At 41.2% G+C, this 16,793-nt stretch overlaps 1 protein-coding gene across 1 annotated transcript in view; it reads right to left on the bottom strand.

Moving 5' to 3' along the window:
- LOC308338100 (ankyrin repeat domain-containing protein 26-like) overlaps nt 1–16,793 on the bottom strand; it is a 317,834-nt gene that overhangs the window by 88,832 nt on the left and 212,209 nt on the right. The window contains exons 28-29 of the mRNA XM_080831659.1: nt 15,639–15,711; nt 12,832–12,871 (exon numbers count right to left, since the gene is read on the bottom strand). Of these exons, the coding sequence (XP_080687785.1) occupies nt 12,832–12,871; nt 15,639–15,711 (113 nt within the window). The remainder of the gene's footprint in view (nt 1–12,831; nt 12,872–15,638; nt 15,712–16,793) is intronic.

The raw sequence follows: 16,793 nt of genomic DNA, 5'->3' as shown, positions 1-16,793 counted from the left end.
GCACAACAGCACCCAGAGTGGACGCCACAGCACTAGGGCCCCCCTGAAACATCCCGGAAGGACAGCAGTGAAGGGAAATCCTCCCGAGGCTCCTGGCCGTTCACTTTGCTTGGGAGGAGAAATGGCCAGACATGGGATTATAAATTCATGCGTTGTGTCCAGTGATGTGCCAGATGGTCAGGAAGAAATGACTAGAAAACTGGTAGCAAGGGAATTTGGGGCAGAGGTATACAGACAGAACTCTCTGAATGGGGAAAAAAATGTGAAGATATACATGTCCCATGTGACTGCTCGTCAAAAGAGGACACTGGCAAAGGAGGAGTTTAATAATCAAGTGGACAGGACACCAGTCAGCCTCTTTCCCCAGCACCCCTGTCCTGGTCCAATGAGCTCATAAACAAAGTGGTCATGATGGCAGGGTGGAGATTAGGCATGGGCTCAGCTATGTGCACCTCTACTCATCGGACTCATCTGGCTACGGTTACCACTGCGTGCCTAATTGCCCGCAGCAAAAACCAACACTGAGACCTCACTATGGCACCACTCCCAGGGGAGATTAGCCAGCTACCTGGTGGTGGGTTCAGTGAAATGGGCCACTCCCATCATGCAGAGGGCAACATTTTGTCCTCACTGGAACAGCCACTTACTCTGGGTACAGATTCACCTTGAACGCAAGGTGAGCTGCTGCCAAAACTACTATCTGCGGACTTTCAGAATGCCTTGTCCACCATCATCACAGGAGTGCTTCTGATCTAGGAAATACCTCACAGCAGAACAACAATGGGCCCATGCCCTTGGAATTCACTGGCCATGCATGTTTCCCGCCGTCCTGAAGCAGCTGGTTCAACAGAATGCCCTTTTGAAGACTCAGTTATGGTACTAGCTAGGAGGTAATACCTCGCAGGGCTGAAGAAAGGTACTCAAGAAGTTGTATTTACCCTGAATCTGTGTTCAATACATGGTGGCATTTCTCCCATAGCCAGGGTTCACAGGCCCAGGAATCAAGGGGCAGAAATGCAAGTGGTAGCACTGACTAGTATCCCTACTGACCCCTAGCAAACCTTCTGCCTCCTATTCCTATAACCTTAGAAACTAGTGCTGCTAGGCTAGAGGTTCTAGCTCCAAAGGGAGGAACACATCCACCAGGAGACACAACAGTGATTCCACGGACCTGGAAGCTCAGACTGCTGCCCAGCACTCTGTGGTCCTCCAGCCTCTCAACCAGCAAGGAAGGGAGTCCTGACCACCAAGTGGAACCTGGACTGCTCCTCCACAATGGAGGTGAGGAAGAGTGTGTCTAGAAAACAGGACATGACTCAGGGCATGTCTTAGTATCACCATAATTTGAGCCCATTAATGATTTTTTAAAAGCCAAGAAGCAAGCATGTCTAAGGCTGAAAAATCTTCAACCCAAGACAATCTTAGGGACTAATAATCACTCCCTCGAATGTCATTGACAAGGTTAAAGAAAGCTATGAATTTAGAAGAGAAAGATGAATTTAAAGATTCATGAAATTCACTACATGCAGCAAAGGATACAGACATACCAAAGATTTAACAGAAACAAAGCCAGGGGTCATAAAACCCTCAAGGAAAATTTCCGAGGCTTGCACCCCAGGCCTCCTGAAACCTATTCCCAAGAGTACATTTAGAAGCAGTGACATCATCTAGAAGGTTCTTCCTCTAGTTCCCCGACTTTCAGAGGATGTGGTTTACTGGAGTTCAAAATTATTGCTTATTACATTCTCATTCAACACATTTATTAGGCAATCAACTATGTGGGAATCATTGCTCTAAGCCCTAATTTATAAACAAAATATTCGAGCTTACATGCACACTTTACATCATCATGAGAAAGACTACCAATAAAACAAATATATTTACTTCCAGAGTTAAGGCCTCCAAATATATGGCATGTCATGTGTTAGTAGCTCTTACTTCCAGTCCATAAATAGAATAAAAGAAATGACCTTGATTTAGAGTATGTGAAGGTCATCAAGTATAGCACGCAATTTCTACTCAGCGAAACTGGAAACAAAGGCCAGTTGACCTGTCATACTGGTTAGCCCAGCTTGAAATCACCTGCACTGCTGGTAAAAACACCTGGAGCCCAACCCTGCAAAACATCTGTGCCATAGTACCTACAGCTTTACAGAAAGGTAGGGCCAAGCGGAACCATGCCAAACAGTCCTCCTCAAACATTTTAGACAACACATATAAAAAACGTTTTCTAAATTATATATTATTCACATATTTTTAATAACAAATAACAAGTCATCTAAAAATAACTCACCAAAACATTCATAGCCTTTACTTTCCAGGTTGTTTCCTGCCTTTCATAGTAACAGCGGACTTTTCAGTAGAAGATTTATTTTTTCTATCAATTTCAGTTTGCTTATTTGAGTTTTTTTCAATTGCTAAGCAAAAAGTTAAGTCATTATTAAATTATTCATTTAATAATTAGTTCTAATGTTGCTGAATTCACTTGGTCTTCAGAGCATCATGACTCCATTTGTTTCTACTTTCAAGCACAATGGAAACCACAAAGGCCAAATTCAAATATATGATTAAACTAAAATGTTAAAATTTTTCATGTCAATAAACAGTTTAAGCAGTATTAAAGGACATATGGGAGGAAAGTGTCTGCAATTAACCTGATAAACAACTGATTACTTAAAAAAAAAAAAGCAGGTGTAAAAAGGAATGAAATCTTGCCATCTGCAACAACATGGATGGAGTGAGAATATAATGCTAGGAGAAATAAGTCACTCAGAGAAAGACAAAGATCCTATGATTTCACTCATATGTGGAATTTAAGAAACAAAACATGCACAAGCGAACAAGAGTTGAGGGGCAAACCAGGAAACACAGGAAACAGACTCTTAACTATAGAGAACAAACTGGTGGTTACCAGAAGGGAAGGAGTGGTTGGGGGATGAGTGAGATAGGTGATGGGGATGAAGAAGTACACTTATCGTGATGAGCACGGGGTGGTGTACGGAGTGCTGAATCACTATATCGTACACCTGAAACTAATATCATACTGTATGTTAACAAACAAGAATTAAAAATGTAATTTAAAAAAAGAAAAAGGGGGAAAAAACACTGTAAAAATGGGCAAAGGAAACACAGGCAGGCAGTTTACTAAAAAAGTAACTATGGCGGCTCAGACATTAAGTGTTTGCCTTCGGCTCAGGTCATGATTCCAGGTTCCCGGGATCAAGCCCCGCTTCGGGCTCCCTGCTCAGCGGGGAGCCTGCTTCTCCCTCTCCACTTCCCCCTGTTTCTGTTCCCCCTCTCGCTGTGTGTCTCTCTGTCAAATAAATGAATAAAACCTTTAAAAAAAACAAAAACTATGAATGACCTCCGAGTATGTTTTGTAAATGTTGTAAATGTCTACCATACTAGTAATTAAAGAAATGTACATTTACAAGGAGAAATGTTTCACGTTTTTGAATTGGAATGATTGTTTTAAAGATTTGTTTGGGGGTGGGGCAGAGAGAGAGAATCCAAGTAGATCGCACCGAGCATGGAACCCGATGCTCAAGCTCATGACCCTGAAACCATGACCTGAGCAGAAACCAAGACTCGGACACTTAACTGGCTGTGCCACCCAGGCACCCCTTGAATTGGCACGTTTTAAGTACCGCCCACAGTTGATGAAGATGCATTCTGGGAAGACGAGCCCCTCCCCCATCCCACCCCTGAAAGTGAAACCACTAGTGGAATTCACACAGCTTTTTGGAATCAGGAAATATCTTCTCAAAACTTTTGAAGTGTGCTTACCTGGAAAGTAAACTGCAGAAATTTATCCTAAGGACAAATATTTATTTGTAAAGATGTAGCTTTTTTAGTTAAAAAAAAATGGGAACAATCCATGCTTATAACAGCTTCAGGCACTACTGTAAATTGCACAGAAAAGTAGTTAATGGCATGGAAACCTCCCCCTTATATGCTGATTTAGGAAAATACAAATTATCAGTGAGTCCATGAAGGTTTCCATCTGGTTATGTATCCACAGGAATACACCTTACTGAAGGCTACAGGCCACAGTATTCCCAATAGCTCTGTGAGTTGTAGGGTTCTGGGTAACATTAATTTTCTTCACTGTATATTGTTTTCCAAATATTCTACAGCAAACATAGCATTTCTTTAAACACAAAGGAGTGAGAGAAAAGGTAGCCATCTATATAAATTCCAGATAAAGAGTTATGCACAAAGTCATCTTTAGAAAATGAGGGAGGGGAAGGGATTATTTGTCACATCTCAGGAAGGGAAAGGATCCTCTAAACACAGAACAATTAGAAAAACCAAAGGAAGAAAAAAGACTGCACACTGGGCAAAATACAAATGTTAATAATTTTGTCAATCAAGAAAGCAAATAAAGTTAAAAAGAAAAATAACCAGGACATATTTACAAAAATCTAATAAAAAGCTGATGTTTCGCATATAAAGAAATCATAATTCAATAAGAATAAAAGGGGGGAGGAAATGAAACATATAAAAAAGATCTATGTATTAGATCTTATATTTTATAAATTAAAATTAAAATGTCCTACTTCATCAAAAATTTCTAGAAAATGGTAGAGTCAAGATTGGAATGCAGGTCTACTTGGCCTCCAAGCAATATACCATGTTGCCCACAGCAAGTAAGTCACTTTTTTAACCACGTTAATTTTAAAGTTCATACTTAACAAAAGAGTTTTTTCCCCCTTCAATTACACATTCTTAAATGAAAAAAGTAACTAAGAGAAAATAAATGAAGTAGAAAACTACGGCTAGTGTTTTTAGGTCTTAAATGGAGGTTGAGTTCTTTTGACATATCCAGATAAACCAAAATTCTCTTGATACATATTTAAATGAGAACTTACTTATCAAAATCATTATTAAGTATAAAGACTGGTTCTTGATTAAGTAAAACAGAAAAGGCTGTCACAACTAAGAACAGGAATAGTAAGTAAAATCTGGTTTTCTGATTTTATGAAGGACTCATGGAGGAAGATGCAAATTATGAAGGAAATTAAGAAAAGGCAAATCTAAAAATACAGTGCAGAAAAACATGAAAACATTCATTATTAAGCAATATATACTGACCATGAATCAGGGAGCCATTTAGCCACTGAATGTAGTAGTTTTGAGGAAAAGAAAGCAGGATTTCATTGCTGATTATTGAAAAGGGTAAAAGCAGAACAGCCCCAGCTGAAACTGCCAGGGTGAACGTGCTCAAGAACAACCTGGAAGAGATCATTGTCACCAGCAACTGGAAAAAGCAAGGAATACAGTAGGAATTCAAAAAGGACAAAAACTCTTAAATCTTTTAATCCAAAAGAGTTACATAAGATTTTCATTAAATACGTATAGTTGGGAGACAAATGTTATCTGTATGATACTACAAGTTCAATTAGGTATACTCCAAAACTCCTCACTCTGTGAAAAAGGTCAGTAACTCGAACGAGCAGGCCCTAGAAGAATCACATACAGAAGACAAAGTACTTTGCACATTTTACAAAGAATAAGCCATAGTTTCTCTCCTCTTTTAAATTTAAATATTTATTCCACAATTGCATTTCATTAACAACTGGCAAATACATCCTAACAGCAATGCAAAAACTGATTCAGGTGAAAAAAAAATACTTGTGAAAACAATATGAAAAACCAATTCAAAATGGTTATTTCAAGGAAAAAAACTCAGCAAAGCCATTGGTCAGCTACCTCTTAAAAGAGGTAAAGGTAAAATAAATTAGACTAGCTAACAGTATCTAACTATTAAATATTCTACTATTAAGCTATTTAAAACACTGCCTTGTCATTTTTAAAAATAAGATACTGCTAATAAATACTAATACAGAAAGATGTCAAAAATAAATTAAGTAAAAAAACAAAAACTGAGAAAGCATGGACAATAAATAGAATACATGCTTACACACACACACACACACACACACACACCCAAAAAATGCATTTATGTACACAGGAAAACAGAGGTACCAAAAAAAAAAAAAAAAAAACCTAGCATAATATATAACAATGCCACAGGAGAGTGGGCTTTCACACTCTCACTTATACATGTCTGAAATGTTCAAAAATTTTTTATCTAATTTTTTAAAGATTTTTTTAAAAAAATTTTTTTAAGACTAAAAGGGAAAGGAAAAGAAAACCTCACCAACATTATAGATGGAACCTTAATTTAATATCCATTCCATTAAAGTCAATATAGGAACAACATGAAAATAAATGTAAGAAGACATAAGGAAAAAATGCATACTAAACGCTGGAAATAAACATCCACTAGAGTAACTTTGAGACCAATGCCATCTTGTGGCAACCAAAAGAAGTGTTTTCCTACTTAAAAGCCAAAACAACCATGAAACCTCTCTGTTCAGTGAATCATTGATAAAGTTCAAATGTAGACCATATCATACATACCAAAAATACAACTCAAATCAGACACAGAAGAAGGCTTAGAAGCTGAGTGGGCACGTTTCCTGGGAAAAGCACTAGGAACAATGTCTACCCCGGTCCACCGCCAACTCTGGCAACTACCAGCCAGTGGCCTGAAGCACGTTTCTCTGGTTTTGTCCTTGCAAGTCAAGTGAGGAACTTACCCCAACCACTACCATTTCTGCCTTCCAATGCTAAAAACAGGATCAAACCCACAAGCTCACCATTCCAGGTCCTGCACAGCTGTTCCAGTATGTGTGCAAGGCTCCTCTCGCCACGACAGACTCCCACATACAGTGCCACGTACCCAGTCTTCTTGTACACCAAACCTCAATGCGTTTCATCGCTCTGTGCTCCAGGGCACAGTCAGCTCTGTCCCTAGGGTCCCCTTTATGTCATTTGCCCTGCGAACCACCACTCTCCACATTCCTCTCAGTAGTCAATCCCTCTCTTCTCAGCTCACATGACACTCACCACACAACCAGCCAGAAGACCAACCATAGTTTCCAAATCAAAAACTGGGTCCTGTAATCTGACAAAAAACTGAGCTTATGAGGACAAATAGGTAAAGTATTTGAAATCAACGATCCAGAAAAGCCTGAATGTATGGTCACCATAACAACGACGCCAACTCTCAACAAAACACTTCCAGAACCTACTGTAAGTATTCCAGGTACCATGACTGGGCTCAGGATGTTCGGACAAGATGCTGTCACCCTCTCGCACTGCCCGTGGGCACCTAGGGTGACAGCTACTCACAGAAGGCCGGAGCAGTGCAGGTCAACGCTGGCAAGGGGTCCCTAAGGTAAGGCCCTGAGTCAAGTCGAAATAGGGCAGTAGTGGCCATGGCTTACAGACCTACTGAAGTGCCCCTCGGATTAAAGCACCGTTTCACAAACGTCACCTTCTGAAACGGAGCAGATTCTGAGGACAGAACCCACAGGACTGCCTGAGGGCGGGGGCAGAGAGGACTCAAGGCCGATCTGAGTTTTAGCCTGAGAACTGGAACGGCAGAGCGGGCACTGCCTGTGGTGGAGAAGGCCGCAGCTGGGGCAGGCTGGCGGGGAAACAGGAACTCAGCTTTGGCCCAGCTTCGTCCGTCACGTCCACAAGGCAGGAGCATCACAGAAGCAATGCTTCACACTTCTCTCTGCAGGCTACCAGGTGGCCTAGACCTTGTCTGCCCCATTGCTGGTCACGTTCCGATGACCACTGGTCAGGATGGTGTCTGCCAGGGCTCTCTGACTCTAACATCACTCTTTTCCCTTTTAACTAATAAGTATTTTGTGGGAAGCTAAGTTTGAAACTAGGGAAAATAGCCTGTTCCTTGCCAAGAAAGATTATTCATCTACGGATTCCTATCAGTTTGGACTCAAGATTGTTCTATTTTATTCTGTGTAGGGTCCACTACAATCATTCTCCGGACACTGAGATTGTCCCTGATTGGTGGGAAAGCCCTCGGAGGCTTCTGGGTCTTTTTGACATGTACCCATCATTCTTGGGGCACTTCCTTGCACTCCGGCAGTACCACACGCACAGAATGAGCCTGGAACTTCCCCTCCCCTACCCTGCAGTCAGCTTCTCCCCCAAGGAGCCTGGGTCCCTATTAGTGGGAAATTGTATTTAGAAATACCGATCTGGTGCTGAATATACTCCCTGCCGCTGGGGTGTCACGCTCCCAACGGACAGGGCAAGGACTGTAAGTGCGCATTATGCATACAGGTACATATACACAGTTACCTACACCCGCCTTTACATCGAGATCTGCTGCGATAACTTTGTGTCAAAAACCATGAGGCCGCACTGATCGTCCACTGGCAAGTCCAACCGCAATGCAACAACCCTGTTCATCTTCATTTTTCTCCCCTTCCTGTAACTGCAAATGGCCCCCATCACCTTCAATGGACCAATCCCCTGGAAATGATCTGACACTCCTACCCTATCCAGAGCCACCCTCCTGCTTAGGTGACTCCCCATTCTGGACTGCCCTACCTCCCTCCCCACTGACTTCTGATACCCATGCCAGGCCATCCCTCCAGGGACACCAGCCTACTTGGGCTCTGTCATCCTGTATGGGTGCCCTCCCCAACCTCTGACACCCTGTGACAGAGCACCCCTAAACACGTGCGGGTGCCCCTCATCACCCCCAAGCTCACACTCCACGCCGGGATTTCCCTCTGCAGGGAAAATTCCCTCCCTCCTCTCAGACCCTGAGAGCCCACACCAGGTCACCCCCCCGGGGCTCTGATACGTCATGCTAGGACCACCTCCTGCAATGGAAACCCTCCTCTCACCTGCAAAGGCTCATAAAAGTCTCACCAGTTAGGCATTCCGATTTCATTCTCAAATCAACTAACTAGCCAACAGTAGCTCGCAGAAAATGTAGTTTTTGGTTGCAAAGTTCATCTGGAGGCACAAGCAGGTACAGGCGAAGAGCAGAACAGAGGAGCAAAGGAGAAAGCAAGCGCAGGGCTAACGGGAGGTGAGGAGGCCGAGGAACAGGCCTTCCATTTTGCCATGCGTGCTGAGCCAGCTGTGGAGACCCCGGAGTGCTGCCAACCACTGCACTTAAGAACCTGTCAAGCCCTTTCCCTTTCTTCTCCCGGTTAGCAGGACTCTCCTCCGCTTCCTCCTCTTCGGTGGAGGGGGCAAGGGAAGGAAAGATGGTGGAGAGAAGAGAGGCAACCCCGAAGTCCCACGTACAATGCCCCAGCACCAAGTCCGGATTACTCTGCAGATGCAACTTAATTCACACAACAGCATGACAGAGTAAGTGGCAGCTCTCCTTCACACAAAGAGAAAACAAATGTTTGTTTCTCAATCTCTTCGGACCTGAACTTAATCTTGAGTTCAGAGTTTGAATCCAGATCTGCCTTCCTCTTCCATTCTCACTCATTCTATCACACAAGGGGGGAAAAAAGCAGTGAAAGCCGGAAGGGTCACTGGGAGGCGGTGGAAGGGAACAGACTAGTCCTGATTCTCCTAGGTGCCCTCACCCCTCCTCCCTCTCCCATCCTTAATGTCAGTGCTCCCCCAGCTGCCTGCCTCCACTCACGGGATGCAGGAACCACCCGCCAGGAGAACCCAAAGCCCTCAGACCCACCGCAACAGCGATGGCAGCAGAACTGGTGAAAGCAGAAGGGGAGGTCAGGGCTCCTGAGCCTCCTCAGAAGGAAACGAGGCACAGCCACCATTTCATAGAATGCATTGCAGGGTAAAGCCTAAGTGCTGTGTTCTGGTCTGTTCGTAAGTGACTGATCCACAAATGCATGTATGGAAATGTACCACCAAGAGTGGAGCGCAGACTAAACAGAGAGGAGAGTGGCACACATCTCACAGGTACTTACTTCATCCCTAGAGGATTTCACTGGGAAGGAATTATATCTGCCCTTTATTCAGTGTGTGATTTGCTGAAGCTTTTTGAGGTAAGTGAATTATCTAGACCAGGAATTTAGACAGAGAAAAATGATAAATCACTGAAGAATTTTCATAAATGTCATGGTCTGAAATAAAACTATAACCCCTAATCCTATAAATTTAAATAAAGTAATAGGCCTAAGTTTTAAATCCACAAAGCAAGAAGAATTCACAATATAAAGTTACAGATGTTTTCCCCAGGGCATTTAAAATAATTTAAATGACCAAACCTAGTAAAGCAAGGTCCATTTAAATTCACTGTTCAGTTATGAATCAAATCAGCCCTATTCAAGTCACTTCTCAGTTGAAAGTATTTTTTTTATTTAAGTGAAATTCACATAACATAAAATTAACCATTTCAAAGTGAACAATCTAGTGGTATTTAGTGTAGTCACAGTGTTGTGCAAACACCACCACTTTCTAGTTCCAGAACATTTCATCACCCCAAAATAAAACCTTGTATTCACTAAGGAGTTGTTCCCCATTCTGCCCTCCCCTTGGTCCCTGGTAACCATCAATATGACATGGATGGATTTACCTTTACTAGTTTATTTCTCATAAATGGAATCACACACTCAACGACCTTTCGGGTCTGGCTTCTTCCACTTAGCATGATGTTTCTGAGGTTCCTGCACGTTGTAGTACCTTATTCCTTTTTACGGCTGAGTAAGAGTACGTGAGAGTATTTGTGTATGTGTGCGTTAAGTGCAGGCAGCCTTTCTCCCTTTCCTCACCTCCGCCCCACCCCAGGCACAAAATGAATAATCTGATACCAAGCATGAAGACACAAATCCGAACAACCGGCCTGCAGTCTTCAGAAGCATCAAGGACAGGGAAGTCAAGAAAACACTGAAGAAGGGTTTCAGTCTGAAGGCAACGAAAGGGACCCGACAACTACAAGCAGCGTGTGATTCTTTTTTTTTTTTTTTAAGATTTGATTTATTCATTTGTCAGAGAGAGTGAGCACAGGCAGACAGAGAGGCAGGCAGAGGCAGAGGGAGACGCAGGCTCCCTGCCGAGCAAGGAGCCCGATGTGGGACTCGATCCCAAGACCCTGGGTCGTGACCTGAGCCGAAGGCAGCCGCTTACCCAACTGAGCCACCCAGGCATCCCGCAGCCTGTGATTCTTAACGGGGTCCTTTCGCAACAAAGGACATGACTGGGACAACTGGTAAATCTGAATGGGGCATGAGTGGTACAGCCTCAATTTCATTATTTTGATGTTTGTATGGTAGATACACAGGAGGACACACTGTTTGTAGGCATTATATACAAAAGTATCCTGAGGAAATGGAGAACCAGGTTGGCAAATTCTCAAACAGTTCTGGGGCAGAAAGGCTCTTTTTTTGTTGTATTTCTAACTTTTCTATAAATTCAGGACTATGCCAAATAAATTTCAAAGTATCGATAAAAAAGAATCCTGGCATAAGAATCTCTCCAATGTAGTTGTATCTGTGTGATTTCAAATTTTAGTCAAGCAAAATCTGATAAAAAGAAACTTATTGCTTCCCATCCAGTTTGACACCTCAAAAATTTAAAGGGCAGAACAATCATATATCAGCATAAATAAGCAGAAAAAGAGCTATAGGGAACCTAAAGAATCATCAGACCGTCCACCTGCTCACAGCAGGTAGATGCTCAGCTGCTACAACAGATGTCTGTTCCTTATTCCAAGACTGTCACAGTCTTCTCAGGAGACCATTAAACAACCCAGAGTTTTCTTTCTTATGGCCCAGCAACTTTCCCACCAGAAGCCCACTTCCTGGCTAAAACCTCTGAAGGTAAAATTTTCAGCTCCTCAAAGAAGCAAATTTTAACAGGAGACAATCAATCCTCATTTTTCCATGTACAGTTGATCCTTGAACAATATGGCTTAGAAATGCACAGGTCCGCTTATAAGTGAATTTTTTAAATTAAATATAATAGAGTATTATAGAGGCACCTGGGTGGCTCCGTCATGAAGTGTCTGCCTTCGGCTTAAGGTCATGATCCCAGGGTCCTAGGATCAAGCCCCACATCAGGCTCCCAGCTTGAGCCCCACATCAGGCTCCCAGCTTGGCAGGAAGCCTGCTTCTCCCTCCCTCACTCCCCCTGCTTGTATTCCCTCTTTCGCTATATCTCTATCAAATAAGTAAAATCTTTTTAAAAATACATGTAGTACTGTAAACGGACTTTCTCTCCCTTATGATCTTCTTTTCTCTAGCTACTTTTTTTTTAATTAAAGATTTTTACTTATTTGACAGAAAGAGAGAGAGCGTGAACAAGCAGGGGGAGCAACAGAGGGAAAAGCAGGTTGCCAGCTGAGCAGGGAGTCCGATGTGGGACTCCATCCCAGGACCAAGGGATCATGACCTGAGCCAAGAGCAGACGCTTAACCAACTGAGCCACCCAGGCACCCCTAAATATAATACAGTATTATAGGGTCCTAGGATCAAACCCCACATTGGGCTCCCTGTTTGGCAGAAGAGGAAGCCTGCTTCTCTCTTTCCCACTCCCCCTGTTTGTGCTCCCTCTTCTGCTGTGTTTCTCTCTGTCAAATAAATAAATAAAATCTTTTTTTAAAAAAATTACAGTACTGTAAATGTATTTTCTCTCCCTTATGATTTTAGTAAGATTTTCTTTTCTCTAGCTACTGTATTGTAGGAATGCAGTATATAATACACATAACATATAAAATATGTGTTAATCAACTGTTTATGTTATCAGTAAGACTTCCAGTCAATAGTAGGCTATTAGTAGTTAAGTTCTGGGGAAGTTAAATATTATACACAATTTCCAACTGCACAGGGCCAGCGTCCCTAACTCTCACGGTGTTTAAGAGTCAACTGTATATTTATATGTTTCTAAAGATAGGGTTAATATCAATAAGAAAGGTGACTGTTTCCCACATTTATGCCCAAAGGTACAAATTAAATTTGAAGAATTTATGACATCGAAATTAGAAACAGAAAAAATGAATTTTAAAATACATACGAAATCCTGTTGACTATGGCATCCTCATCTTCTTGTTCATCTGTAAAAATGGTTACGGTATTAGTTTTTTTATTCTTCAACAAAATGTTTCATTAATTTATTAGAAAATATAAACAAAAATAGAAACTTAAAGAATTACTGAAAAGAACTGATTTTCAAAAAGCACTGTATTTATTTCAGCATGGATCCAAATTTAAATCCTATTAAATTACATATGACAGAATGTAGGTAGAGAAGAGTGTTGTGATTAACCAAAATCCTGATTAACAAAACTAACATATGTAAACTGAGATTTTCCAAATATTTATTGCGCAAGAAAATAAAACTTAGTAAAACCTTAGGACCACTATCAAGTTTACTGTCATACAATATAAGTAAAATTATAATTGCTAATGAATGAAAATTTTTAATTGATAATATCCAACAAAAATCTTTATTATAAAATCATTAGTCGGAATCTTAAAACTCATGTACTTTTCTACAATTTTTGAGTCTGTCATTATTACTGGTAATAAGAAAGACGCTCTTGGACCAGTCTAAACCATTTAGATACCACTGCCTCAATACTTCATAATTATTGTTCAATCTACAGAAGGAAAGTACCAAGTTTTATGTCTTTTACAAGTAGCAGATGCCCTCTGCTCCAATGCTCACTCACCTCCCTCTCTCTCGTGGCTGCTAGCCTTTTCTTTGTCCTCCCACATAAATTACCAGCTAAAGAAAGTGTGATCCAATTACAAGAATATTGCACAACACCCCCTGACCCCTCCTTCTCCTCAATACCTAACTGGGGTTGTCCTCAAAGGCTCTCTCTCTCTAGGTCTCTGTAATTATGAGAGTCTACCTGCTTCCATGTCGATGGTGCATTTGAGCCATTCTCTGACTCCAATCTCCATCCTTAATTACAGGCTGCCAAAATAGCTTTACAACCAAAAGGACAGTCACAATTAATTTTTATACTGTTGTGCATACCCCCAATGAACCATCAACTACTTAAGAATGTTTTAATAGCTCCATATGAATTTCAGTTCTTCTCCCTAAATTCTACTAAATCCAAGGTATTCATCACCCCTCCCTGCTGCCATTACTTTAAAAATCATCTAATGGGTTGTCCCCGTAGCTCAGTCTGTTGGGTATCCAGCTCTTGACTTCCACTAGGGTCACGGTCTCAGGGTCATGGAGCAGGCCTGAGTCAGGCTCTATGCTCAGCCAAAGGGTCAGGGGAGTCTGCTTGGGACTCTCTCTCCCCTTCTGTCTCTGCCCCCCATACATGCTCACACACTCTCAAAATAAATAAATATTTAAAAACCATCTCAATCCTCTCATCTCCAATTTTCCTGCTCATCATACCCTAATTTCCCCTAAAATGATGGATTTATATTCATTAATTCTCTTTCTCCCCCCGCTTCTGTGTCTCTAATCATTAAAACCTGATGCCAAAACATGTGTAAAAACAGCTAAGATACTGTGTTGAATCTGCAGGTCTTCAAATTTTTGAAAGATTATAGATTCCAAAAAGTATTTTAGTGTAATCATAGAGCCAAACTAAAACACTAGAGCAAGTACTATTTCCTAATTGCTTTCAAAAGTCCAACAAGTTTTTTATTATTATAACATGAAGAGTTCCTATTATATGGAATCCTTAAGTATTCACATGGTACCTACTGCAAGCGCAGCACCACAGGCAGAAAATCCTGTGATTTCTAGAAAAGAGCTGAGATTTAACAGAAGGCAGTAAGGCCATTGTTCAGATCCTTACAAAACCATGGCACAAAAAACTGACTTAATTAGCACAAAGTTCATTTAAAAAAAAAAAGAAAAAGAAGAAGGGATTGGACGCCTGGGTGATTCAGTCAGTCAAGCACCTGCCTTCGGCTCAGGTCATGATCCCAGGGTCCTGGGATCAAGCCCCACACCAGGCTCCCTGCTCAGCAGAGAATCTCTTTGTCCCTCTCCCTCTGCACCTTCCCCCACTCATGCACATGCTCACATATATGAAGATTTTATTCACTGTCATACAGTGAATAGAATAAAATAAAATCTTCAAAAATAATAAATCTTCAAAATAAATAAAATCTTCAAAAGTAATAATAATAGGGTGCCTGGGTGGCTCAGATGGTTGGCATTCGCCTTCAGCTCAGGTCATGGTCTCCAGGTCCTGGGATTGAGCCCCGCTTTTGGCTCCTGGCTCAGGGGGAGTCTATTTCTCCCTCTGCCTCTTCCCCTGCTTGTGTTCTCTCTGTCTCTCTCTCTCTCTCTCTCTCTCTCTCTCAAATTAATAAAATCTTTTTAAAATAATAATAATTTTTAATAAAAAAGGAATAAAGATTTAGTAGTCCCTCTGGTATACAGATTACTTATGAAATAATAAAAAGAAAAATATAAAATTGAATCCTCAATTGATACTAAATGGTATCATGGAGATTCTAAATTCTATATCACTTTAGAGAAAGAAAAGATAGTCTAGTAGTCAGAGTAAGGATGGAAAGTATGCTGTTCAAACTCAGAGCCAGTCACAAGAACACATATATCCTTATAAACTCTAGAACTTCCCAGATACTGAGCAGCCCCACACGACTCTTGGACATTAGAACAATGGTAAACAAGGGTTCAGGTCTAAGAGAATGATGACCCTGCAAGCAGTCAGATTCCTGAAGGTTACTGTTTACTCTCTGTACCAAGCTATTGTGTCCTTCAATCATGGCCATACTGAATATATACACTCCATACTGGCACAGTATGAAGCCCATACATCACAGACCACCTGGCATGATGATCTAAGTTTTAACTACAGTGTTTTTACTTGCCTGATTTTCTCTTGTATCTTCTGATGATGAAATAGGAAACAATGTAGAGAACGGCAAAAAGAAGGAAACATATCTGAAAAATAAAATGAACAATTCACTTACATTTGTTGCATATCTTTTTTAAAATTATAGAAGATACACCTTTGGTATTTATAGGCAAGAATGATTTGATCTATTAAAAAGTAAAAATTTTTAGATATTTTGGAAGTGTAAAGAGCCAGACCAACACCAACAATTCTGAAAACTAAAGTCAATGAGACGCTACTATCCCTTCCAAATATCGAACATACTATAAAACTTCAATAACAATTAAAGAGTGTGATGGCACCAAAACTTGACAGATAAATGAAACATTCTATCATACAAAAAATTATATAAGTTAGTTCTACATACAGGAGGCATCACAAATCAATGTAGGGGGGAATAATTATTCAATAAATACACCACATATCAAAAAAACAGCAGTTGAATGAGAAACTTAATTTTAATATTAAATTCAAATTAAATTCCATCTAATTTTATGGGGATGACAGGCAAAAGAGGATGGGTCAAGGATAGGAGATCTCATTACAGTCCAAGACCAAGTGTGCTAGAAATGGTCTTACTAGGGCTATGGATCAAAGTAAAAATACCCTCAAATGAAAAAATTCCAAGTGATGGTAGTCTAGGGAGCACCCCTACGCATGGATTTCTGAAGGAGGACTGTTGTCCACATGACTGAAAATGACCTTGGATCTGGGTGTGAACCGGCACTATACAATGTCATCCACAAAATGACAAACGGACAATGAAGAGGAAGACCATGAGTCTCATGATATCACAATTCTTCCAATGCAAGTGGAGTGGGAAAGTGACAACTGACAATAAGGACAGTGACCAAAAAGGAGCCAAGAGGGCACCTGGGTGGCTTGGTCATTAAGTGTCTGCCTTCAGCTCAGGTCATGATCCCGGAGTTCTGGGATCTAGCCCGCATCAGGCTCCCCGCTCAGCAGAAGCCTGCTTCTCCCTCTCCCACTTCCCCTGGTTGTATTCACTCTCTCACTGTCTGTGTCAAATAAGTAAATAAAATCTTAAAAAACAAAAACAAAAAGGAGCCAAGAGTCAAAAGCATCAAATTGGCCTGCTGCTGGGAGCCCATTAAGAACTCCAGATGGA

Source organism: Martes martes (assembly GCF_963455335.1).
Source record: "Martes martes genome assembly, contig: scaffold_81, whole genome shotgun sequence".
Lineage (NCBI taxonomy): Eukaryota > Metazoa > Chordata > Mammalia > Carnivora > Mustelidae > Martes > Martes martes.
This window is presented reverse-complemented; position numbering and strand designations above follow the sequence as displayed.